This window comes from Ochotona curzoniae, unplaced genomic scaffold (genome assembly GCF_017591425.1).
Source record: "Ochotona curzoniae isolate NIBS_2020 unplaced genomic scaffold, NIBS_Ocur_1.0 scaffold_1852, whole genome shotgun sequence".
NCBI lineage: Eukaryota > Metazoa > Chordata > Mammalia > Lagomorpha > Ochotonidae > Ochotona > Ochotona curzoniae.
The window spans coordinates 10608970-10634078 of NW_024467087.1; the positions used below are offsets into that span (position 1 = coordinate 10608970).

Below are 25109 nucleotides of genomic sequence, written 5' to 3' on the forward strand. Positions count from 1 at the left end.
TCCAGAGGGTAGTAGGTGGGACAAGAGCCGCCTTGCCGGGACCAAAGGTTCGACGTGGGCGGGCGGGCCCTTTAGGGCCCGCCCCGCCGCCCCGCCCCGCCCCACCTCTCCGTCGCGCCCCATCCCAACGCCTCTCCCTACCGCTCCGCCCAGTCCCGCCCCGCCGTCCCTCCCAGCTGTACCGCTGTCCCGCCCCGCCGCTCAGCCCCAACTCTACTATCCGAGTCTTGCTGCTGCTGCACCGCCCCTATCCACCTTCCCAACCCGCCCCACCGCCCAGCCCAGCCTCACCACAATCTTGTCCACCGCCACTATCGCTGTCACCGTCCCTATCACTGCCATCACCACTACCACCGTCATCCCCACGGCCACCCCCACGGTCACGGCCCCGCCCACGGCCACTTCCACGGTCACGGGCCCCCCCACGGCCACGGGCCCCCCCACGGCCACGGCACCCCTTACGGCTACGGCCTCGGCCACCGCCACGGCCACTCCTACGGCCACAGCCACGGCCACAGCTACAATCAGAGCCGCAGGTCCAAAAGAGGCAGCACCAACGCCAGCGCACTTTGGCAGAGCAGCCACCGGCAGCTCCCATCCGCGTCCGGGTGATGGCAGCCCGCCCCAGCTCTGGTGGTGGCGCCCGCAGCGGCACATCCTTAAAGGGGCTGCGACAACAAATGGGTGAGCAAGTTGGCGACTCGGACCAGTGCGGGGGGCGGAATTCCCGCGACTGACCCACCGGAGCAGCGCGGCAGGCACCAAAACACTTTCCTCCTGTGCCCCTTCGCGCCAGCCGGTCTTTCCCTCAGTTCCACCAGAGTCTCCTGAGATGGGACGGGCGTGGGGAATCCTGGGCCGGACACGGGAGGTGAAATGGACAGCTGGTGCCACCAGCGACCGAAGTATCGGTGCCCTGGGCCAAAACTGCGGGCGGGGCGTAGGAGAACTAATGGGCTCTGCGGGGGGTGGGGGTGACATAGATCGCAGAGGAAGATTCGAACCTTTGACCTGATGGGCAGTTCCGAGCCGCCGCACCAGATGTCCAGAGCAACTAACGCGAGTGCAACAATCCGATGCGACCCCTCTGTTGCACGGCATGCGCGGGCACTCGGCAGGACCCGTGCTTCAGCACTGCCTGCGCGGCCAGGACAGCCCTTTGAGGCACACAAAGTTTGAGATTTTCTCAAACGTGGCCCTTTGCACCCACTCTGTCAGGATCCAGGGAGGAAGTCCCTGGAGAAGGGTTGGGGGTTGCGTTGAAAACTTGCTTTGAAAGTTGAGATGAAACGGCTCTCTGCAACATCAGATTTGCCTGCTGTAGCAAATGATTTCGACAAGACCTTACCTTCCACGTTGCAGTCCTTAAGTTGAATGGTGTCAGCCACCAGAGTGTGGCTCCTCAACGTGTCCCATCACCAATAAACTTTCCGTATCCCTCCAAACCGCCCATCTTCTAAAACAAATTAAGCAACATATCATGCTGTTTAAAGCAGGGGATTACACTGCTACCTGAATAAGACAGTATCTCTTGCTTTGCAGGGTGGGAGGGGGGGTGGGAGTTCTTTCAGTTGCCTCTGGGCTGACAGTATTGGTTTTGTCCCTGTTTTGCTGAAATCCTTAGGGCTTTTTTCTCACGTGCAATTAAGAGCCCAATTTAGACTGGCTGAAACTGGGCAGCTGTATGTCATGAAGGACACTTTAAGTCTCTCCAAAGAACGCATCAGAAGGGAGTACACGTCATCATTCCTTAAGGAGAAAACAACGTTCCTTCTGTCTGTAGCTCAACAATGCGCCAGGAGGTTTTGCACTGAGTGCTGTTGTGCTTATCAATGCTTACAATGTTCTGACATTGCTAGCCAGTATTTAGCCTATCTGTTGAAGGAGCTGTGTTCTGGATACCCCTGAAGCATTTCACGCAGTTGCTTGGATTCACAGCATTTCTAGCCAGAAACTTAATACAAAAACAACCAAAAAGGCTTAATCTAGATCCCTAGCTTGCTTCCTTGCTGCTTATATCATGCATGTCCCACATTTTCCCAAGCTTGGCTTAAAGGTCAGTTTCATCTCCTTCTGGGAGCCTGGGTGCACAAGTTAAAATAATATCCTGAAGGGAAAACCTTACCTAGGTGATTAGTGTAGTTGTCATATATCTATATATGTATACATGAATTATCATGTGTAAATATACATATCTAATTATTGAATTGTTAACATGCATAGCAATGTACTGTTTCTAACATGCCAGAGAAATATGCTTGTTTCAACAAAACACATGTTTAATGTTTTTAGATGTGAGTGCTTTCCAATTATTTTATCTCAATCTTTCAACCAGATGAGCATCAGAAACTTTGCCTCTGACTTGTCACCTTTTTCTTGTTTAAATTCCCAAGTGATTTCTTAGAGTAAGTTACTCAATGTTCTCTACAAATGCAAAGAAGGCTACTAGGATTCCAAATCAAATTACCATAGCATTTCTGAACTGGCGGAACAGTGAGGTTATTTAGTCCAGGCCAGAGGCCCAGCTAGAAAAATCTGGGCAGCTTCTCCGACTTGAATGTGTACCACTCCAACAGCAAGCTTTGTATCTTTCCAAGTAACCATTCTGCTTAAGTGCCTTTCATTGGTAGAATCTGTGCCCAACTTTCCTCATCTTCAAGACATGTTGTCTTCCATTTGGTCTTGGGATTCTTCTGTCTGTCTCAGACCTATACCCTATGACTTTGTTCCTATACCCAATAAGGCAAAATTCAGTGAATTTGCCTTATTTTGTGGTTTCCTGTTTGCACATCTTTTTTCCTTTTCATGTTTTTAAATTATTATTATTACTTTAATATTTTTGGAAGAAAGTTGCCTTTTAATGTAAAATCAAATCCTGCTCTGGCTTTGCCATGTACTGATTGTGTAACCTGGAAAATTTCCCTTCAGTTTTCTCAGCCACAGGAGCTCATTTCTTACAAGAAAATGCCCTGTGCACAAGGAGTGCTACAAAGGGACTTCATTTTCTCCATGCTTACATAAGAAATATTGCCAAGTGTGAAGTTGTGGAACATTTTAACTTCCAGGCTATATTTAAGAATTTTTGTAATATGCTAGTGCTCAAATCCAGTTGTATTTGGTTACAACAGCTGAGAAGAGGCTAATCTTTTAGGTTTAACTGTATATCAGAGCTATTAGGGCCTTGGGGTTAAAAAAAATACTTTTCTCTTTTGAAGTGGTGATCTCTATGGTATTTCTACTGTGAAGTTGCTTTCAAGGTAATCACTAAGATGACTCCCAGAGAGCTTTCCTCAAAGCCCATGTATTTTACATGTGCCAGAGCAGCTGCTCTGTTCCCTTGGTTATTTAAACTGTCCATTTTTAACTGTTACATTTGTCTGTAGAAACCAGATTTGTATGTAGTATCATAGGAGCATATTTAGCATAGGATCTATGCTTTTAGATCAGGGTAGGACAGAGGTAGAGACATAGTGGTCAGGTTTTCAATACCCTTCCATGGATTTACATTTTTTTCTGATTCAATCATGCATGGAATTGAAGGACTCCGGGATCTCCTATAATAACTTTAGTTTTCCTTACTTTCCCTCAAATTGTACCCCTTGGGTCTTATACTTCTATGTTAGTGACCTTGATCACAAAAGATATATGTTAACACCTGTCTGATTTCTCTTTGTTTGCTTGGCCTATTTGTATTCAAAATGATATCATCTCACTGGAGATTTCTTCTCCTAGAAAATGGTCCTCCCTCTACCTTCATTGTGCATCAGAATAGAACGTTTAACAACAACAGGTTCATGGACCTCAAACCAAAGACTAGTGGTACAGGGAGGCAATGCCACTTCAAGTAACCCCAGGGTAAAACTGGGGATGAAAGCCTAATATAAATCATTTATATATTTGCTTCTTAATAGTGGACCCACTCTCTGAGACTTATTACCAACACTTTGCTTTTCAGATTCAGATCCATACATTGTTCACGTATGATGTTCTAACATCCCCAATTTATGATGAAACAAATTATTTTCCAATACCTGGCCAGCTCAGTTTTTCTACTGTCATGCAATGCATAATGTCTTACCTGAGATAATTTTGAAAATTATTGATCACACACTTTTATCCATCCACAAGCTCAGGGCCACCATTGCCATTAATCTACCCAGCACTGGCATAGGAAGCAGGTGCTTTTATTTCTTTACTAAAATAGTGCTGAACGTCATAGGCGTCAAGTGCATCGTCACTGTCACCCGGGTTACTCAGTTATGATTTGACTATATGGAGGTTTTTCCAGGCTTTGTCATCAAAGGCACAACTGTTGTGGCTTGTCAGCTCACATGCTAACTGTTTATCTTGCTAATATCTAATCTCTTGTCTACCTGTATTTTAGTTGCTGAAGCCCAAGCAATTGCTGATGAAAGACGAAATCGAAATCAATTTAATTCTATTGCATCCCAACAGTCAAATCTAAAGTCGTCAGTTAAACCAGGTATAATCTCTATAATGATTTGATACATGTCAACGTGCCCTGTCTTTAAAAGTTGACATTGTATTGATGCTTAACTATATCCTTTTTCTTTTAGTTATAGATGGATCTGTACTCCGAAATGACTCAAAACAAAAAATGGCAAAGGAACGCAGGGAGGAGAAGAGAAGACAAGAAGATGGTATAACATATTTTAAATAAAAATGCATGTATTTTATGTTAATGTTATCTTTTCCAAAGTGGTTTTACATTTCCTAACCTGGTAACATGGTAGATTATAATTGTTACAGTGTGTATTAGATCAGACTAAATCCACTTGTCAAGCCAGATAAAGGAGGCGCAAGGGGAATCTGCAACTATTGGTTTAGTTTGCAAACTCTAGGGCTTTGATTTTCTAAAAGCTCCAGGATGAAAATTTCTTCAGCATTTGTGAAAGCATATATAACAGGAAGTAAGCGAAACTTATTTCAAAAATGATAAAAAATGTCTAGTAAACCAGAAATAGATAAAGTGTAATTTTGCTGATTGTTATGATTCTGCAGTATGACTTTGTATAAATTGAGCTCCAAATAATCTACCTTCAACTTGAGAGCACACTTTTCAATAATGTATCTTGGTTATAGCTACTAAATCCATGAGCAAAACTAGTATTCTATTTAAATGGAGAGCAAATTTTTCTATTTGAAACAGACCAGTTGGAAAGACAAAGCAGTACAATAGCTTACAACAGCATGGAAACTCTATCTGTAGGAAGCTGTTAGAGTGTTCTGTAACTTACAGGGCCATTCATGTGCAAGTATCATGTTTAATGTAGTCTGTAGAGATGAGCACTTTGAAAAAAGTTTCCTAGCAGAAGGAAACAAAAACATTCTGTGTATTTTAAATCCATATTTTAATACACAACATATTTATCAAGGCTTCACTTTAGCGCCAACCAACAGGAGTATCATATGAAGAAAATATTTCTTCAGAATTTAGAATGCTAGTTTGGACAGGAAGAGGATCATCTGGCTTAGATAAGCCAGTTCTCCAGAGTTAAAGGAACATCCAGTGAAAAAAATGATTCTCTAGTGGCCAGCTGTGCTCTCTTCTATAATAAATCTCTCATTACTAGCATGGATTATGTTGTTTGGAGAGAGAATGTGGTCTATTAGTTTATTCCTTCTATCTGTGTATAATGTGAAAAACTGGGATATTCCCCCTGGCTCTTACACCATGCAAATGTATGGTGGACTGTTTCAGTCAACAAAGAATCCCAACTACGTGAAAAAGAACGAAAAGCCAAACTCCAGTACGAAAAGCAGATAGAAGAGAGACACCGCAAAATGAAAGAACAAAAAGACAAAGATGAGTATAGGAAGATATCTGCGGAAGAAAAAAGGAGGCAGAGGTTGGCAGAAGAGCAGGTACGTCCATCAAGTGCCACACCCTCTTGCCTGGCTCTGGAATATTTTTGTTCCTTGGCTTCCTCTGCCTTGACTAGTCCTGTGGGGAGGGAATCCATCCCAGCGTTTTCTTTTTCCTTTTCCTGATAAGATCCCAGGCACTGCGAGTCACACATGAGCCTCAGGAAGGAAGAGCCCCTGAAAGTCAGGAGTGGAGTCCTAGCCACAGCTATCTCTACTACCAAACAGCCTTCACTCCTGCAGCATAGCCTAACGAATAGGAGCAAACCCAAGAAGCTGACCCTCCCTCATAGGATCCCATCTGACTTTGCTTACAGCTCCTAAAATTGCAGCACCTCTTAGCCTTCTCTGCACACTTGCTCTCCCTTCCGTATTCCTTGCTCCCTCTAGTGGACATTCCCACTCTGCCTTGCATGGCCCACGTCCGCCCCCCTATCCCGCCCCCAGTTCCTCAAGTTTACCTTTCTGGACTGGGACCCATTGAACCAATGCTTTAGCATTTTGTCTCCTGTTTTGTGACACCACTGCTCTGCTCTTCTATCTGAACCCTTCTTTGATGTAAGTCAGGGGCTTTGTCATGCCCTCTTTTTTCCTTGACTCTTTCATTTGCCGGATTTTTTTTCTCTTGTAGATCATTCTACTATCTTTCTCCAAAGAGGTTTTCCAAAGTTTTCCCTAAGTGAGGCTTCATCTGCCTCTGGTTCATCTGCCTTTGGCTTTTCTGCGCCAAAATCAGCTTGCTTTTCTTTCTACTTTCTTTGTCTTAGCTTCTCTCTGGTTTTCCCTGTTTTGGACTCCCTTTGATTCCCTCAATGAATATGTGTTTTGTCTGTCTTGTTTTCTGCTGCTTGGATTTTTGTATTTCTTTTTCTCTCCTTTTCTTCTCTTTAGTTCCACTTCTCCCCACCCTAAACCCTCATATCTCTTTGTCCCCCTTCCTGACATGCACACTTGCCCCACCCCTGGCCCCACATCCCGCCTAGAGAAGTGTCTTTCTGCTGGAGTCCTGTGCTCTTGCTTCCCAGGCATGCTTTACCACCACTTTGTTTCTTGGTCTTTCTGAATCGCTTCCTGTGATTGCTGATCCTTGCCATGTTTCACAGTCCAGGATTTGCTAAACGCTGATTCAGAATCACTGTCACTGTTCAGCATCCTCTGTGAAGCATCTAGCAGAAGAGAATACGGTGTGTCAGAATGGTCCTGAGGAGAGAAGCCAGGAGCTTTCTATCTCCATGGCACTGATGCAGATTTGAAAATTCAGATTTCCTCCGAGCAGAGATCCACAAAGCTGGTGGTGCTGAGCAGGGAGGGACAAGTGTGGAACCAGCAGGACAGGATCTTAGTAAAGCAGAAATATTTGAACAAGATAGGGTTAATCTCTGACTTTAGCTTATTATAGTTCTAAGTAATTAATTAGAAAACTCTGTGTTAGGAAATAGAATTTCCCACCATTGCTGTTATGTAAGTTTTCATACATTTTTTTAGCACATTTATCTTTGCCCTCAGAGCAATGGTGAAGACATGGGAAGGAGGAGGTTGCTATGAAACGGTTGTTGTCAGGGAAGACTAGAAAACCTCTGGCCTTGAAATTGATTTGCTTGCCAGGTATGCTGCAGTGCAGGGATAAGAAATAGGGAGAAAATAATTCATTTCTGAAAGTGGAGTTGTTTTCTCCCAGTGCGGCCTTTAATTTGTAGAGTTGTCTCCCTGACCAGTTTAAACTGAAGCTGAGGCAGGGTCAGAGATGTTTGAATTTTTTTTTGACATTTTGTTTTTTTAAAATCAGAACTTGGCATTTTAACAAACGTGGGTATAATAGATGACATTGGCATAGATTTCTGTTATGCATGTTTTGATTTTTTTTCCTGCTTTATTTTATAAATGAAAAAGTGACTTTAAAAATACATTCCACAACAGATGATAAAAATGATTGAGGGAAGGAAATCAAGAACAAGAAGAATAATGTAGAAGAATGATGAAGCGTGAGGTGTGATTAACACTCTCCCACGGTGCGCTGGTGAGAAACACACTGAAAGCTTGGCTCTGAACTCCCCCATGCGAAAGACAGAGAGAAAAGCCTGATGTATTCCTCCATTTAGAGTGCATAAGATAGAAAAACGAGCTACTGCTATTGACGAACACTTAAGCCGAATCTCCCATTATTTTAAACTTTTACCTAATACAGAAATTTGATAAAAGGATTGGTTTATAAGCCACAGAACCAAACCACATTCACCTATATGAAGAGTGTGTAAAAATGTGACGGCATCTTTTTCAAATAGGCAAAATTTAAAGCTGTCGTTCATCGTACTTTGGAGCGGAGTAGTCGTGTTGGCCGACAACAAAAGAGGTGGTCATGGGAGACCTCCTTTCCCCTGGATTATGACAGCAAATTGGGTAATTAACTCCACTATTAAAGTTTAAGCTCATGTTTTTAAGTTTAAGCTCATGTTCATGTTTAAATATTGGTTATCAAAAGAAGAATGCATTTGTAGCAAACTTTTAATCTTTTTAAACAAAAATACTATATAAACTACATCTTTGTGTCTACATTCATCAATGTCAGCAAAAAAAAAAAAAAAAAACCAGGGGACATTTTCTAGATAACTCAATAATATGCCAAGCATCTTGTTTCAGTTCATTGTCAACATAAAGTGATGAAGTTACTGAACTTTATACAGCTTATCCAGGTCACATTGTAAAAAGAAAGTCAATCTCATTTACTACTGATTTGCTGTATGTTTTCCTATCTGTGGACCTAGTTCTATATGGTTTTATAAAATGAAAGTTATCTTCATGTGTTTTAGAGGCAGTGACTGCCAGTTAAACTCATGTGCCTGGTGAAGGCGTGTGCCTGCTGGGCACCGCTGAATCACAAACACCAGTCTTAGCCAAAAAGCCTGTCTTCATAAAATAAGAGTGTAAATAAATACCATATATTTCTTAGTTGTAAATGGTCTGTATCTACTGAAAATCCAGAACAGAACCATCCTGCTCTCAGTAGACAAACCCCTTGTCATCTACAAAGATCTTTAGTATTGTACTGATCTGAGCAAGTAGTTATTTCATATATTGTACTGAATTACAGTGTAACGAAATTATGCTTTTATACTCTCACTTCTTTAAATCGTAGAACACTTTGCTTTTTTTCATATTTTTTCGCCATAAATTTTAAGATGATCACAGATCACTACAAATACATCAGCAAAGTAGCACATTCTTTTACACAAAGATGGCCAATTGATGTGTAATTTTATCAATATAAATCCTTGTTTTTTAATTTTTTCATTGTTCATATTAGATGAGTTGTTGGGAATTCAGCTAATTCAAACTGAGGTACATTTTATTCAAAATATATTGTCTTTAAATGGCCTAATAATTAACTTTATTTTAAAATTATTCCTATTTTAGCTAACTTATTAATGAGATTGTGTTTTCTAGGGACTAGTGAGACCAGCCTTTCATTCAGTTTCCTTTAAGTAGCATGATTAAGTAGCATGATTATTACCTTATGTAAGAATAACAATACTATACAACAGTATTTAATAATTTTGTTGAAAATGGAATTAAAATTACGTAACCTTAAAATTTTGTTGAAAATGGAATTAAAATTACGTAACCTTAAAGTTCATCTCAGATAACTTAAAGAATAAGGCAGTTTTAAGTCTAAGTATGTAGGGCCCGGCGCGGTGGCGCAAGTGGTTAAGTCCTCGCCTTGCACGCCCGGGATCCCATATGGGCGCCGGTTCTAATCCCGGCAGCCCCACTTCCCTTCCAGCTCCCTGCCTGTGGCCTGGGAAAGCAGTTGAGGACGGCCCAAAGCTTTGGGACACTGCGCCCGCGTGGGAGACCCGGAAGAGGCTCCTGGCTTCGGATCGGCATAGTATCGGCCCGTTGCGGCTCACTTGGGGAGTGAATCATGGGACGGAAGATCTTCCTCTCTGTCTCTCCTCTCTGTATATCCGCCTTTCCAATGAAAAAATAATAAAAATAAATCTTTAAAAAAAAAAAAGTCTAAGTATGTAGAATCTCTGTATAAAACTCTTGCAAGCAAAAGTAGAGATTAAGAAAATGTTCAACATCAGGGTTGATTCACTCTTGAAGTCATATATTGAAGAATGCTTTTGGAAAGATAATATTCCTTTGCACTTGATCTCTAGGAATAATGAAAAATAAAAGAAGCTCATCTCTAAGTCAAAAAGATAAACTGCATTCTTACGACAAAAAAATGGAGTGCGGGCCAGGTGGGTAGCTATTTCTAAGTAAAAATCTCATTGAGTCGCTTGAAAATTCTTTTGTTTTTCTTAAAGATGTATTTACTAGAAGGGCAGACTTAGAGAGAGAGATAGATATCTTTCATCCACTGGTTCACTCCCCACATATCCACAGTGCTGTGCCTGGGGTGTGGCCAGGAACCTGAAACTCTATTTGGGGTATCCAACATCGTTGGCGGGGGCCCGGGCACTTGGGTCCTTTTCCACTGTGTGTGAGTTCCTGCAGAGAATCCCCAGACAGGGGAATGGTTCTGTGAGATATTTTAGCTGGAGTGCTTCTCTGGAGTTATTGGGCACCTCTCTTCCTTTGTATTCAGATCGTATGGCATCTGAGTCCTCTTGTGCTGTGACTTGCTGGGAAATTTATAGTGTTTCACACAGCTCTTACTGCCTTTGCCTGAGACTGAATCCTTCCCACTTGTTCTCATTTATGTTCTCATCCTGTGTGTATCTGTTCTGAAGTCACTCTTGAGTCAGTCACCTGTCAGTCACCTGCTTATCCTAACAAAAGCATCATCAGCCAGAAGCAAAAGTGCTGCAGCACTTTTTGGTTCTGAAAGAAGAACAGACATAGAATGGCAGGCATGTAGTAGAAAGCCTGAAAATACTAGTGTTTGGATCTAGAACAGTAGACCCATCACTTAATTTGTCATGTGTAGGCATTGAAATAACTGGAATCAGTAGTCACCAAACTAGTGATACTTATTGTCACGAATGTTATATCTTCCAACATGGTGGGGAAATTGGAGCAATGGGCAATGTATAAAACGAGATAGGTAATTTTTGTGTTGGTGCAACTTAAAAAAAAAAAAACTGACATCAACAAAGTCTCCGACTGCATCTTCCCCACTTTTTCCCCCTAAATTATGGCTGCAGGACATTGCATCAGTCGCCTTCCTTTTTTTACGGCCATCAAGATTGTTAGTAAAAGATCCCAAATCTTCAAGTCTGGGCCTTGTTCACTTAAAGTTTGCATCTAATGTCAGACGTGCTTGTACATCGTAAGATGTCCCTGGTAAGGGAAAGCTCTCATGGGTTTTCCCATCACTGTTCAACACTGCTTTGCTCTTTTCCACGATCTATCTCAGCTCATTTGCTATCTTTTTCTGTCAGTATTTATATGATTAGTAAAACGAGTTGAAATATCATCCCTGACTCTGTTGTAGCACAGCCTTCTTTCTTTTGGTTCTGTTTCCTGACTTGGTGCCCAGTTTCATGTGTGTCACATCATTTCCTGCCAGTCTCCCTCACCTCCCGTCTATTATAAGGTATTTCTAATTATTTCAATTTTAGTTTTATATGTCACCACCATCAAAAACTCTGTGCCTTCAATTTCTGTGGCTAATAATAATCTAGTTACTATAGTTACATAAACTATGCTATACTTAAACATAGTTTCTGAAGCACAGACTGTTGGTACTAAATAATGTGACTGCTGATACACCTTCAGCTATGTCTATAAAATGCTTTCTCCACCAAAGCGAGGTACTAAGGAATAACAATTCCGTCAAAATGTTATTCACAAAATGTCCATCTTATAACTTGGACAATTGTAATCATTTAACAAAATCATGTAAGAATTTGCCATCCAGATTTTAAGCTTAATTGGGAAATAAAATTACCAAATCTTAAGAGAGTCACAACCAAGTATCTTTCTTAAAACGTTTGTTATATAAGCAATAAATATTTAATGTCAAATAATTTTAAACATAATTCCTTGTCATCCTAGTGTCCACTAATAATATTTTCTTTGCTTTTTAATTTTTTTTCAGTGTAATACTGTGCTTTTATTCCATATATACCATTTTCCACGCCCCAAAATCCTCATGTTGTTTCTCACAAATATCTGCCTTAATATGAGCCAAATTTTCTATTGGATACTTGAGATATATTTTCAATTGTTTTAGTATTATAAGCAATGTTGTAATTAGCAACCTTGTACATGCATTTTAATATATTTACCTGATTCCCTCCTCCCCTAAGGATTAATCTAGAAGTGCACTGACTAGAACACAGAGCGTGTACATTTTAAATGGCTTTTGCAACATATTGCCAAGATGCCCCTCAGGAAAATTGTGCAAATCTATACATCTATCACAGTATAGGAGGTTTCTTGTTCTCAGACTTTAGAATAATTCATTTCCTTCCATTTTAGTAGACAAACCAGTACTATTCTTGTCTATTGTTTACACATACATCTATATCTATCTATCTACCTATCTGTAGATAGATATCTATGTAGTTAAGTCTGGAAAGCATCTTAGAGAGCCAACCCAGTCTGATTACTGATTTATAACAGTTTATAATATGTATGGGAAAATGTTCTTTCTCACATTCTATTTTAAAACAATCTAATATGGGACACCTTGTGTAACCTCCATGATGGTAAGATCTCTAGTCTGGGAAAGATGTTCAGATTATTTTGATTTTTCAATCTACAAATGTTGATTGATAATCTCCTTGATCCTGACTGATTTGAATGTGTAATACAAGAGATTTGCACATGAATCAAAGGTTTTCCATCTCTAAAATTACAAGTCCAACCATACATTCTAAGACTTACAATCTTCCAGCCCAGAACCCTTCTGGAACCCATCCTAGTCCTGCCCTCTAAGAGACAGTAGATCAATCACTTCTTGCTTGGCCTTTCTTGATTACTTACTTCATATGCATCTGGTGGTGTTTTGTCAGCTCCAACCAAGACCTCAGCTCAACTTGACCCAATCCCAAGGATTATCCTTTTTGTTTCACTGTTGAAACACTGTTTTTGTGTGTGAAAAATACTTCTGAAATGTAGTATGATTGAAAGAGAAATAGCTGAACCTGGCGCTATAGCAGCTAAAGTCCTCACCTTGAATGTGCCAGCATCCCGAAAGGTCGCCAGTTCTAATCCTGGCAGCCCCACTTCCCCTCCAGCTCCCTGTTTGTGGCCTGGGAAAGCAAAGGCTTGGGACCCTGCACCTGCATGGGAGACCCGGAAGAGCTCCTGGCTCCTGCCTTTGAATTGGCTCAGCTCCAGCCATTGAGGCTGCCTGGGGAATGAACCATTGGATGGAAGATATTCCTCTCTGTCTCTCCTCCTCTCTGTATATCCGCCTTTCCAATAAAAACAAATCTTTCAAAAAAAAAATAAAGAGAAATAGCTATTGCTAACATCAACTCCGGAGAAACTGCTTGCTTTCATTTCAGGTAGACTACCACTTTCACAGCAGCTCTGTTGTTGACGTGGCTTCCAGAATGCTCCATTTGTCCTGGCTCTCTGGTTTGTCCCAGTAAACACTTGACATGTGTGCAATCCCTGTGAATTCCTAACAAGACAGCCTCTCTTCTCTCAGTCTTTCAGACCGTGCATGTGGTTTTTTGTTTGTTTGTTTATCTTGGTAGATCTGAGTGATCCTTCTCTGTGTTTATTCACTGGCAGGCAGCAGTACCCCTGTGTTCCGATATGTACACGTGCCTTTACGCAGATATAGCATGGAAGAATGGAAGTCCACCTCCTTGCTTCCTACTACAGAAGTGAAGACCCCTTCTCAAACCGCATTGGAAGCAACTACACAGAAAAAAGAAGAAACACGCCCCCAGGAGAGTGTGGAGGCTAGCTCCTCCGAGGCGCCCCCTGAGAGCAGCGCTGAGGTGCCCCTCGAGGATGCCCCAGAGATGTCCCCTGAAGCCGTGAAAGAAGCATTTCGCAAGGCGAATAAGGGAGCACCACCCCAGGTGACTGTGGAAATGCTGTCCAGGGCAAGAGGGGATGCGCCTCCCAAAGTGAGAGTGGACGCTCCAGCACCTACAGAGGTAAGCGTAGACCCCGCCCCATGCCAAGTGTGGACATGTCCCCCAGGGGAGTGTGAAAATGTCCCCTACAGTGAACATGGACACCTCTCCTGAGGTGAGCATGGAACCCCCTTCCCCAGGTGCGTGTGCAGCAGCCCCTGAGACGAATGTGGAAGTACTTCCCAAAGGGCGTGTTTAGGTACCTTGTGAACACAAGTGGAAGCTCTGCAGATTTGTCAAGTGCCTTTTATTGGCGTGTTTTCTAGTAAAATAGATCCATGTTCGTTGTATTGATAACAGGTCAGATTTCACAACCTAGCTAGTCACTACTAGTATTCTGCAATAAAATAGTTAATAAAATTGGCTAAGCCTCTTAAGCTATCCCCTTAAAGTCTCTCATATTCATTGTGCCAGTATTTCCTCCAAAAGCTACAGTACTAATTTTTAGAAGAGAAAAGACACAGCAGTCTATATATCAATTCTCTTCCTCAGGGGGAAAAAAAAACAGTTTGGAGATGTTCCCAAACCTATTAGGATTTAGAAACAGAAATAGGTTTTACAGTAAAGGATTTCTTTTACGTTAATTATTTCTGTGACCTGGTTGAATTATGAAATTGAACTTGTTAATCTGGAAGCAAGTATCTGTACTCAATTTGGGATTTAAGGAGGAGTGATTGCATTTGATCCAGATTTGTTTCAGGAAAAGAAAAGCCAGCTGCCGTAAAGCAATTGCTGATCCTGTCTTTTCTTACTGCCCTGATCTCTCTTCAGCATCCAGCAAGACCCATACAGTCCTTGTGTCCTCTTGGCAAGAAGCGCCCATCATCGCTGGCACCGTGTCCGAGATGGCCGTCCTCCGCACCTGGCTGGCATCTCCCATTCTCTCAGTACACCAAGTAAGCTGCTTATTTATAACTGTTCTTGATGGAAACGCCTTTTAAAGTGGATTTACTTTTGTCTCTAACCTCTAATTTCGAGATTACAGTATTATCTCGTAGTATCAAAATGTGATATTTCACAGACTTGTGCGTTGAAACTTAATTAGCACACATTTGTCACTTTTTCTCAGCAGGGAAATTCATAAGACCAGTCCCTCACCTTTACCATTCACATCAAAACAATCAATACAGAATTCTCAGGTCAATAAAATGACACCTGACCAACGTGCTCAGTTTTCACAAAATGTATTACCCTCTTTGCCAAAGAAAAGAGAAACTTCGAAAACTACAAGAAAGTCTGAGGCTGTGAGCAAAAAGCGTGTGGTCTTTCAAGGTAAGGCATTTCAGTAAGAGATTTGCTTTAGCGAACTATGGGAATGCTCAAGTTCATCCTGTTCCCCCATTGATTAGGGGATGGTTTCTCTAGAAGGTAATCTTACTGCTTTTTACCCTGGAGGAACACATCTCTTCTGGCTGCTCATTCCTGCTGCTCCAATCCCTTTGCTTTGGAAAATCCATATTGGGAGCTGTTATTAAAATCTCTGTTGGGTGAAAGGTTTGTTCCAACTGATCTAGGGGACTTTTCAGTTCTGATAGTAAATCGTTTGAGGAGAGAGCACACACCAGCCCGTTGTGGATGAACCAGTTTTCTTCAGGAGATGTAGGTCAGTTCCCAGGCATAGGCCATAATACATGGTTTGTGTGGTTGTGAGTTCTTGAAGGTGCCTTGCTGCTCTTTTGCCTGGCACATGTGTGTTCCATGCCAACAGTCATTACTTAATTTCAAACACACGAGGGAGTTGTGCCTTTTTAAGACATTCCACGTGAATTCTTTATAGCAGGAATACTCTTAGTATGAATTATTCATTCTCACTGTGTCTTAGGCTTGGTTTCCTTTGCTGTCTGCAGTTAGCCACTTTTTGATCAACCAACTGTACATACTGCTCTCAGTGCTGAACTGAATAGTAATATTAGGCAGAGATGATGCACAAATCTCAATATGTAAGACAGCTATATCTTTGCTTAGTCAAATCTTTAAAAGTTTTACCCTGCCTTTGGGCCTGGCCTAAGGTTGTCTTCCCCCTAGAATATCTTAGTCTTGTCCCATACAGTCAGCGGAGTCCGTTATCTCCTACCAACGAAAATCAGAGTAGAAATGTGTTCTTTCATTTGGAGGAAGCAGTTGTTTAAAAAAAGCAAAATGCTAATTCTCCTGTGGAGCGAATGTCACCAGGGCGAGTTTTAAATAAATCACCTCGAGTTTGATTTTTGGTTTATACATTTTGGCTTGTGTTCATACTATTTGCTTCTTTAAATGTTTTCGGTTGTGTTGCACTACTTTGGATGGAAGAAGAGTAAATTGCTTGTGCTAATGGATTGGAATGTTTATTTCACACAGAGTCTGATAGTAAAAGCACATCAGAAACTATGAATGCCGAGGAGGCCACAAAAATTTTAACAGAAAAACATCATCTTGCTCATGAACAAAAAGTCAGAGATGAAGAAGAAAGACTACAAAAAGAAATGGAACCAAGGTGAACAAACCGTTGTCCTTTCCATATTGTAAATTTTGAGTGGAGTCAAGGTCTTGAACAGCAACATCTTACCCTCGTGTTACAAATTCCTAAAGTACAAATGAAGTTTCCTTCTGCAAGTGTCAGAAAAAGCTCCCTGCCTTCTAAGCAAATAGAGAACAGGAAGCAGTTCAGATCCCTGGAGCTGGCAGAGCACAGAGGAACCTGCCTTGTGCATCAGTGCTCCAGTCCCCTCTAGTTCCCGTCCATTTGCAAGCCTGATCATTAAATTTCTTCATGTTATTTTGGGTGTTTTCCAATGACCTTTGTGACACCAGAATCTCATCAGTCCAATGGTGTCACAGACTATGTGTTATGCTGTGTGTTGAAGTGTCACTGCACATTTGCTGAGCACAGCAAATTTCATGTACACTTAGTTGCATGAGTTTGTACTTAAGTAAAATGTTTTTGGCTTCTTGAGATTCATTTTACATTGGGCCTTGTAATATAAGCCTCTGTCCACAACCTTCAAGGAATGACTACAGCACTGACTTTGTTTTAAAATATTAAGTGCTCTTTGAAATAGAGTCACATACTTTCCATACAGATGGGCTTGCGGCAAGAAAGGAGAGGGGAAATTGTGACTAACGAGAAACCATATATAACCCAAATTCAGTTGTTCATCACTTTCTGTAAGCAGGGCTGGGTTAGTGTTGGAGAGCCCCACCAGACCCTCCTCTAAATCACCCCTACACAAGACTGGATGTGAGCATGTATCAGTAAGGCTTTTTAGAGTGTCTCCTATTTGTAAAACAGTCACGGAGTGATTATGTGTCTCACGTATGTGTACATGTGTGTGCCTGTTTTTTAAATGCAAAGTAGCCTGCTACTTGATTCAGATATGTTCTAATTCCAGGGACTAGTTTCTCCACTGTAAAAAGGCTGCAATTGTGTAACTTTTATATAGTAACAAAGCAAGAAATTAGAGCAGCGACTCTGATGTGAATTGTACTGCCATGCACAGGCTGTCTCCCAATAAAAGCTCGCATGCTGTATATACTGCAAGCTGTGTAAGCAGCCAACCAAGACATTTCCTAACCATTACTTAAACACTTTCAGCACTGCTACAAAAGTGAAAGACTTAACAAAGAAAGCAGCTAAAGATCAACCCCAAGAAGTCTCCAAATTTGATGATGAAAACCTACAAAAGGAGATTGGAAACAAGAAAGGAAGTCAGAAAGATTCAGAGACCCTGCCACAGGTTTGCTGGCCTCATGCTCAAATAGGGGTTGAGAACTAGGTTAACAAATTTAGTTGGAAGACAGATTCTTTAAACTGTTTTGAGGAAGAAGATAAAGAGATGCAATATTTTCTGGCTGCCTTTTCATATCACTGTTACCCACCAGCACCGTTGTCACCTCCAACCACCCTGGGCAAAATCCCAGGATGTTGTCCAAGGGAAAGAAAACAGCAGAACACAGTAAAGTATAGCTTATCAATCACTTTGTTTGGAATCCAAGTCACTTACACAGAACAAAGGTCCCAGGTTAGCTTTTCGGATCTGGCATGCATGGTGCTACTCAAAACACCCATGGCTGCTCCCCACATCCCCCATGAACACATGAGAAGGTGAACACTTCTTTGTGAACACTTCATTGTGAACACTTGTAAAAAACTAAGATCTCCGAATGCACCAATAAGCATGCCTGCCTTACCCCATCTAAATCCCAGTCAGCGGAAAGTAAATTTCATTGAGTTCAACCTACTTTCGCTGTGAGTTATGATCATCGATAGCCCAATTCCTATTCCTTGTTTTGGTCTATCAGTCACGAAATGTTGCAATTTCATAAACGATTGTAGGGACCTGCATTCCTCATGGAAGATGCCTTTAAGAATCCTTTCAGGGGGCCAGTATTGTGGAGTGGCAGGTAAAGCTGTCGCCTGCAGCACCAGTATCCAGTTCAAGTTCAGGCTGCTCAACTTCTGCCTCAGCTCCCTGCTAATGCAACTGGAAAAGCAGAACATGGTCCAAGTGCTTGAACTTCTGCATCCACGTTGAATGAGCTGGATGAAGCTTCTGGCTTTGATCTGGTTCAGCCCTCTCAGTTGTGGCTATTTAGGGAGTGAATTAGTGACTGAATTATGTCACTCTTTTCTCCCTTTCTGTAGCTCTGCCTTTCAGACAAATATTTTAAAATTATCCTCCCAGTTTTTTTTTTTTTTTGACAGATGTAGGATTTTGGCTCCTGTATTGTGTTAGTGGGCAGCCCCATAGTCACAGGATTTTAAAGTAAGGTGGCCCTAATATTCATAATAACCTTGTGATCCTAAAACTTTCAGATACAATTTAGTCTAGTTTTGTACATTCCAAGTAAAGAAAAGCAATCATCAGTGAATGTTATATACGTTAAAACCCTTGATCAAAAGGTTACATAGTTTTGTTGTTCTAGATAACATAATATTATGTCATCTTTTCAACTAATGTTCTTTGATGTCACTCAGCTATACTATACTTAAAATATTTTATGCAAATTTCCTAGGAAGAGGTTACCAGAGTAATAGCTCCAGAAGAAGCTGGCAATTGCAAAAAGGAGCACGAGAGAATTATGTTGCAAAATTTACAAGAAAGATTAGAAAGAAAAAAGGTACTCACTGTCTGTTTTTGGGAAGTTTGTCTTTTGTTTGAAACCATGTGGGGCATGTTATAACACACAGTGAGTTTCAGGACATCACAAATGCAATAGATGCTGTCCCCTGGGGGTTGTCCCACTGCACTCTATTCTGTTTCATTCAGGGAGCTGACCTCCCCTGCATACATTGCATTCCTCTCGGCCCCTCAGTGACCATTGCAATGATGTCTCAGTACATCAGACCCCTGGGAGCAAAGCTCCCATAGGCGGTGCTGAGGTCCTGGAAGAGTTTGATGGGAGGGAGCGTGCCTTCTAAGGCAGCTCTGAGAAGCCACATTGCTTTGTAAAAATGTTGCCATGGATGACTCATATGGAGGCCTTGGTGCAGGCCAAGGCCCCTTGAGGATACCCAGGCAAGTACACCAGTTGCTCTGAAGAGTCCAAGAAGTGCTGCTCTCTTTGCCTTCAGGAAAACAAGCATGTGCAGCGGGGACAATTCTTAGCCCTTGCTTGGACACAACCCTCTTCTGCCTCTCGTCTTCTCTTTTTTGACAGTGGCATCTCTGAGGCATGCCATTCATTACTATCAGCTCCAGGAATGGTCTGTTAGAATAAAGCCATGTTCAAACTTTTCATTGACTTGCAGTAATAGGTGCTTGCTCTAATGAATTTCCACATCCCTGAAGTTAGGATTGAGACCTTGTAATTTTCTGTTATGATAACAAATTCAGCTGTCACCATTCCAAGCATTTTATGGTAGAAATGGGGATCTGAGGAGAGAACCCCTCCACCTCCCACGAAGGGCCTTGTGTTGGTAAATTCTGTGGCTTGGGATCCATTGCTGACATTATCCACCTATGAGCAGTAGATAGCATCAACTTCAGGATTGCCATTTAGTTTTTAACCTGTTTTCATACTTGCATTTTTACTTTTCTTTAAATAGAGAATTGAGGAAATAATGAAGCGGACACGAAAAACAGATGCAAGTGCCCCAAAGGTAGTCTTTGTGCCTCTGCCCACGGGATGCTGGATTTTCATCACTTCACATTGTTACCAGCTTCTACATTTTGACCAATCTGGTGATAACGAATCAACATATCCCATTTCTGTCTTCCTGGTTCTGGAAATGGTGGAGCAGCCTTTCATATCTTTAGTTTTAATCTTTCTGGTTTTCCTTGAGTAAGATGGTTATTCCAGTCTTTGACCTGAAACCCTTTGGTCGCCTTGGCTGCTTCTTCCTTGAAGTTCTTTTCATAGCCGGGGCTGTCACTGCTTCCCTGACTATAGACATCTGCTCCCTGCTTATGACTTGCCTTTCTGAATCTTCTGTTGCATGGCAGCGCCTGACTTTACTGTTGCTGAAGGTCGCAGTCTGTTCTGCCTCTCAATTGTTTCCTGCCCATTCAGATACCTGCTTTGCCAAAGGGCCTTTTCAAGTTATTGGCCTGTTTTCCTATTTTATCACCTGCGCTTTTCTTAGGAGCCCCTTGGGATATATGTACTGAAGATATCTTCACCTACACTGTAGTTTGCCTCACTCTCTTAATGTCTTTTGATGAGCCAGAGTTCCACCTCTCAATTAACTCCGACTGAGCCCTTTTTGTTCTTTAGAGTGAGTGCCTTTTGGATCTCTTTCATAATCCTTTGCTTCCATCAGCATTGAGCCTTCTAACAGAGCGTGGGTCTTCAAGGTTTCTCTCCCTCTGGATTCTCTGCTCTTTACATTCTCTGCTTCCAAACAACTATTCTGCCCAGTTCGTGTCCCAGTTGTGATCATTCATATCATTAAGCAGCAAGAGGAGTTAGAGGTGTTGTTTTTGAAAAGTGCTGGGGGTGTCACTATGTTAAAGTTCACAGGAGGTCCATTTAAAGATAAGGTAAATTTTTGTTGGTGGGGAGGGAGGATTTTAATTAGAGAAAAGTTAGCCGCCAGTCCAGCCTTGACATTGGGCTTCTTTGAAATTCCAAATCGGAATGATTGATGTGTGATCACATTTTTCTGTTTTGTTCACAGACTGCAGAAACATCCGGCAATGAAACGTGCAAGGAGGATGAGGCTGATGATGAAGACACAACAGCGAGCGGCAGTGACAAGGATTCTTCAGATTCGCTGTTCTCACCAGGTTGACCTACCCTCCGTGGTTCTGTTAGTCACAGTGCGAGAATGACACCATCTGTGTTCATGTCTAGAGGCTCCTCTGCTTCTGAGCTGTGTGGCTTTGGGCATGTCACATGTCACATGTCTCTATGCTGGTTCCCATCTGACAAAGGGGAAGCTGATGTCCTCTTTCCAGTGAGGGCATGAGGTTTCAATGAGATAAATGCTACTAATGTAGTACAGGTCATACCAAAGAGTGTAGATGACAGCTGTTTCTCAGGACTACTGGCATTTCAAAGCTCAGGGCCTCAGAAGTCATCTATGGTGGACCACAGGCAAAATTATCTTTTCTACTTCTTTCAGAAAAAAATGAAATCATGTCATGATACAGGTACCCCCTGAAATGTATCCCTGACTCCCATATGAATAGGGACCACTTTAACATAGCAGGGTTGACACAGAAAACCCTGTTTGTTTCTGTTTTTCCTGCAGGTGGGTCCTGAGCAAGTCAAGGATACATTCTTCCAGATGCTGGGGATGCTGCAGGGGTGGGAGCAAGGGGAGGGGAGGCGGGGAGAAGCCATAATCCTCAGCTTCCAGGAACCACAGGCCACAGCTATGGGGAGGTAGACCACAATAGGAGCCCCTGGGCCCACCTTTAGGGCACAGAGAAAAGCAGAAGGTAGCAGGCAGAAGTGGCTTCATGAATAACTGGGGAGAGGGTGACAAACACGGAGCAGTCCTGCCCTCTGGTGGTCACCCTCTGGCCTGTCAGGCTTTTCAGGTCAAAGTAGCCCCCCTTCCCCCTTGTGCTTAGCGTGTGTACACTGGACAGTGCCCCGGCCATGGCCTGGGGCGCTGAGTCTGCTGCCAGCCCAGGCCTTACCCTGCCTCATCTCATCAGGCTCACAGCCTCTGCCCTCCCATGCATTTGTTGTTAAAACTTTAGCTTGAATTCTGTCCCTTTCCCCCTCCTCAATGTTTCTTAAAAGGTCGAGATTTCAGAAAACTGAAGACAATACCTCGAAGGCTGGTGTTTTTGAAAGACAGCTCAGAACCGATCTATAAAGAGACAAACATATATTTTAATGCCGATATCAGCAGTGTCATGCCAACAAACAAGAAAGACCACTTAGCTCATGGAAAAAGCTGCAGGTAAATCACTCAGGATACTTACCCACATACATGTACCAGCATTATGATTAGCCTGCCTGGAGTTCTGAATGATATTACCATCGAGCTCTTGGTTTCTATGTATCCAGCACTGTGTCAAGCAAAACAGATAAATCTGCACAACAGCCTTGCTTGGTAAGAAGCATCAAGTCCCCCTTTTTTTTTTAAAACCGAGAAATTACAATGCACAGATGGCAGGGACCTTATTTAAACAACATCCCACTATCAGAGGCCAAATTCAAACATGCACCTGACTCCAAACCATCCTTTAATTCTTACTGGCTAATGCTGTCTAAAAAAAAAAACAAACAAACAAACAAAAAACAAGGAAGGGATGCTTATTGATTGAGTGCTGTCTACCAAGCATTTGATATTGCTTAATTTAATTCCTGTGGAAACTCTTGGCTTGATAGTCATAGCCTTGTGTCACATGAAAAGCCCCTCTTCCTGGCAGATTGTCTGAAAAGACACTGACCTGCAAGCTGCACGGGAACAACGCAGCTGCCAAGAAGCTCGGTGATGGTGTGGGAGAGCATGACAGCTACAAAGTGTGCTCCACTTCTCTAAGTGCAACTCACGCAGGGGGGGTCGCTGAAGAGTGTGAAGGAGGGCAGCGGGGGCTCCAGAGCCCTGTGTGTTAGCTGCTCCTGGTGCCTAGCACTCCCAAGGCACACTTGGGCTTTCTAGAATATACTTTGAAAGCTAATGTATTCTGTGATCTCTAGGACTCCTTCCAGGCTTCCCATTCTCTGATTCAAAAGCTCGTTTACTTCCACAGCATTTCTCAGAAGGGATTTAAAAGATGAAGATTCTTTCAAGACAGAGCTTTGGGCTTGGAATAATCAGGGCTGTAATCAAAGTATTTTTTTTTTCCAGACCATCCACCAAAAGAGCATCCACATGTAAACCCAGAACCAAGAAAGCAAATGAAACCAAGAGCACCTCCAAATATACTCCATGTCTTGAACCTAACCAAGAGATGGCTGGCAACACTGTTGCTGCCCCAGCTCATGATGGCATATCTGAATCAGCCATCACAGATATCCCTTCTGGGAGCCACGCACAAAACTTTATGGGTTCCACAGCATTGCTCCAAAATCCTGAAATACCTTCTGACAACAAGAAGAAAACAAATCCTGATCCTTCAGGTAGTTCTGCTAAGGCCACCTTTCATCTTCACCTTACTTGAAAGGCAGTTCACCTTGAAGCCTATCTTCCATCAGTCTGTTCCCAGGACAGCTTTTGCTCCATGTAATTTGGGAGGGGAGGTGGTCAGTGGCATACGTATAGGGATAATGTGTAGGGATAGTCTCATGAGTGAGTTTTGAAGAAGTTGATGAACTGATTTTAATGTTTGTGCCGAACATTTCTATGAGACTTGAGAGAAAGAAAGGAAAAGCAAGAAAAAAGGAAAGAAAAAAAGAGAGAAGGAAAGGAAGGAAGGAAGGAAGGAAGGAAGGAAAGAAGGAAGGAAGGAAGGAAAAAATGTTCTTTCTCAGAGTCAATTCTCTCCACTCCTGCTCGGCCAGCTGCTTGCCCAGCACAGATATTCTTTTATTGAATATTTGTTTTTATGGGAAAGGCAGATTTACAAAAAGAAGGAGAGACAGAAAGATCTTGCATCTGCTCGCTGGTTCACTCTCCAAATGGCCGAAACAGCTAGAACTGAGCTGATATGAAGCCAGGAGCCAGGAGCTTCTTCAGGGTCTCCTACTTGAGTGTGGGTCCCAAGGCTTTGAGCCGTCCTCGACTGCTTTCCCAGGCCACAAGCAGGGAGCTGGACGGGAAGTGGAGCAGCCGGGACATGAACCGGCACCTAGGTGGTGTACTGATTCTTGCAAGAGGAGGATTGAGCCATCATGCCAGGTCCCAGCACAGATGTGGTTTTTTTTTAGGGCACAGAGCTTTGCAAGGTCTTTGGAATTGGTCTCTCAACCTGTACTTCCAAAACCAATAGGTTTTCAGTTTTCTTTGCTTAATAACTTGTCTTTGAAACTAAGAGTCATAGCTAAGGTCTTTCTTGGGGCTGAGGAAAAGGGAAAGGTTTGTCAAAGCATCTGCATTGTCTAGGGGGAGACCTGGAGTCTTGGGCTTAACCTGAAGGGAGGTCAGTCAGGGTCACGGGACTCTGCGTATATATGTACTAATCTATCTTCTCTTCCTTTCTCATCAGATGTGTAGACCTCTTCGGACCTAAGAAAGGAACGCATCTTCCACCCCATCTAGCTCAAATCCCAGGTCTTATTTCCCAAACTTCTCGGTGCAAGCAGTAAAGCTGGCAAAGGAAAACAAGAAAAGAAACAGACAAGAGAAGCATCCGAAGGTCACCTTGACATACAGTTCCTAAGGCATTCATATCGCCTTTTGTGTGCAAGCACGAGTTCCAAGGAAATGGTCATCCTTGCTTTCATTAAATATTCACCAGTGCTTTCCAGTCCTGTGTTTTGCTTAACAGTACATGTGCTGGCATAAATGCAGCTCAAAGCTATTCACGTGAAGTGGTAACTGCCGGCTTTGTATGGGGTCCTCCCAAAGGAAGGATTCTCTTTCTGTGTATATTGAAAATCATAACAAAATAATTTTTCTGTGTGACACTGACTTTAATTTCAACAACTAAAAACATAGTTTGATCTGGTAGAGAACAAAATGGATTATGTTAATATCTCAGGATTTCTCCCAAGAGCCATGCCAGATTTCTAATATATAAATGCTGAAGATTACAAAATACCATCAAGCGTATTTTACTGTGATAGATGTGTGTTTCTAACTCTGCCATTGTTAGTTCCAGGCCCACAGAGCCAGGAGCATGAAAAAGCCAAATC

General features: G+C 42.4%; 1 protein-coding gene across 1 annotated transcript; it reads left to right on the plus strand.

Moving 5' to 3' along the window:
• The first annotated feature begins 1284 nt into the window (after window positions 1-1284).
• Window positions 1285-23476, plus strand: MAP7D3 (MAP7 domain containing 3). Its single transcript, XM_041000054.1, has 17 exons — window positions 1285-1369; window positions 4385-4483; window positions 4578-4661; window positions 5723-5886; window positions 8169-8283; window positions 13582-13955; window positions 14075-14133; window positions 14635-14830; window positions 15065-15206; window positions 16272-16407; window positions 17506-17647; window positions 18927-19031; window positions 19960-20013; window positions 21031-21139; window positions 22107-22269; window positions 22742-22885; window positions 23164-23476. The coding sequence occupies exons 1-17, from the start codon at window positions 1285-1287 to the stop codon at window positions 23474-23476; spliced, it is 2484 nt and encodes an 827-aa protein (XP_040855988.1).
• The last annotated feature ends 1633 nt before the right edge of the window (window positions 23477-25109 follow it).

Bases quoted from the DNA above. Each gene is read 5' to 3' on its own strand.
- MAP7D3 (XM_041000054.1), top strand. From the start codon at position 1,285: ATGAAACGGCTCTCTGCAACATCAGATTTGCCTGCTGTAGCAAATGAT. The intron at 22,270-22,741 runs GTAAATCACTCA...TCTTCCTGGCAG, and splicing joins GCTCATGGAAAAAGCTGCAG to ATTGTCTGAAAAGACACTGA. The intron at 22,886-23,163 runs GTGTGAAGGAGG...TTTTTTTTCCAG, and splicing joins GCAGGGGGGGTCGCTGAAGA to ACCATCCACCAAAAGAGCAT.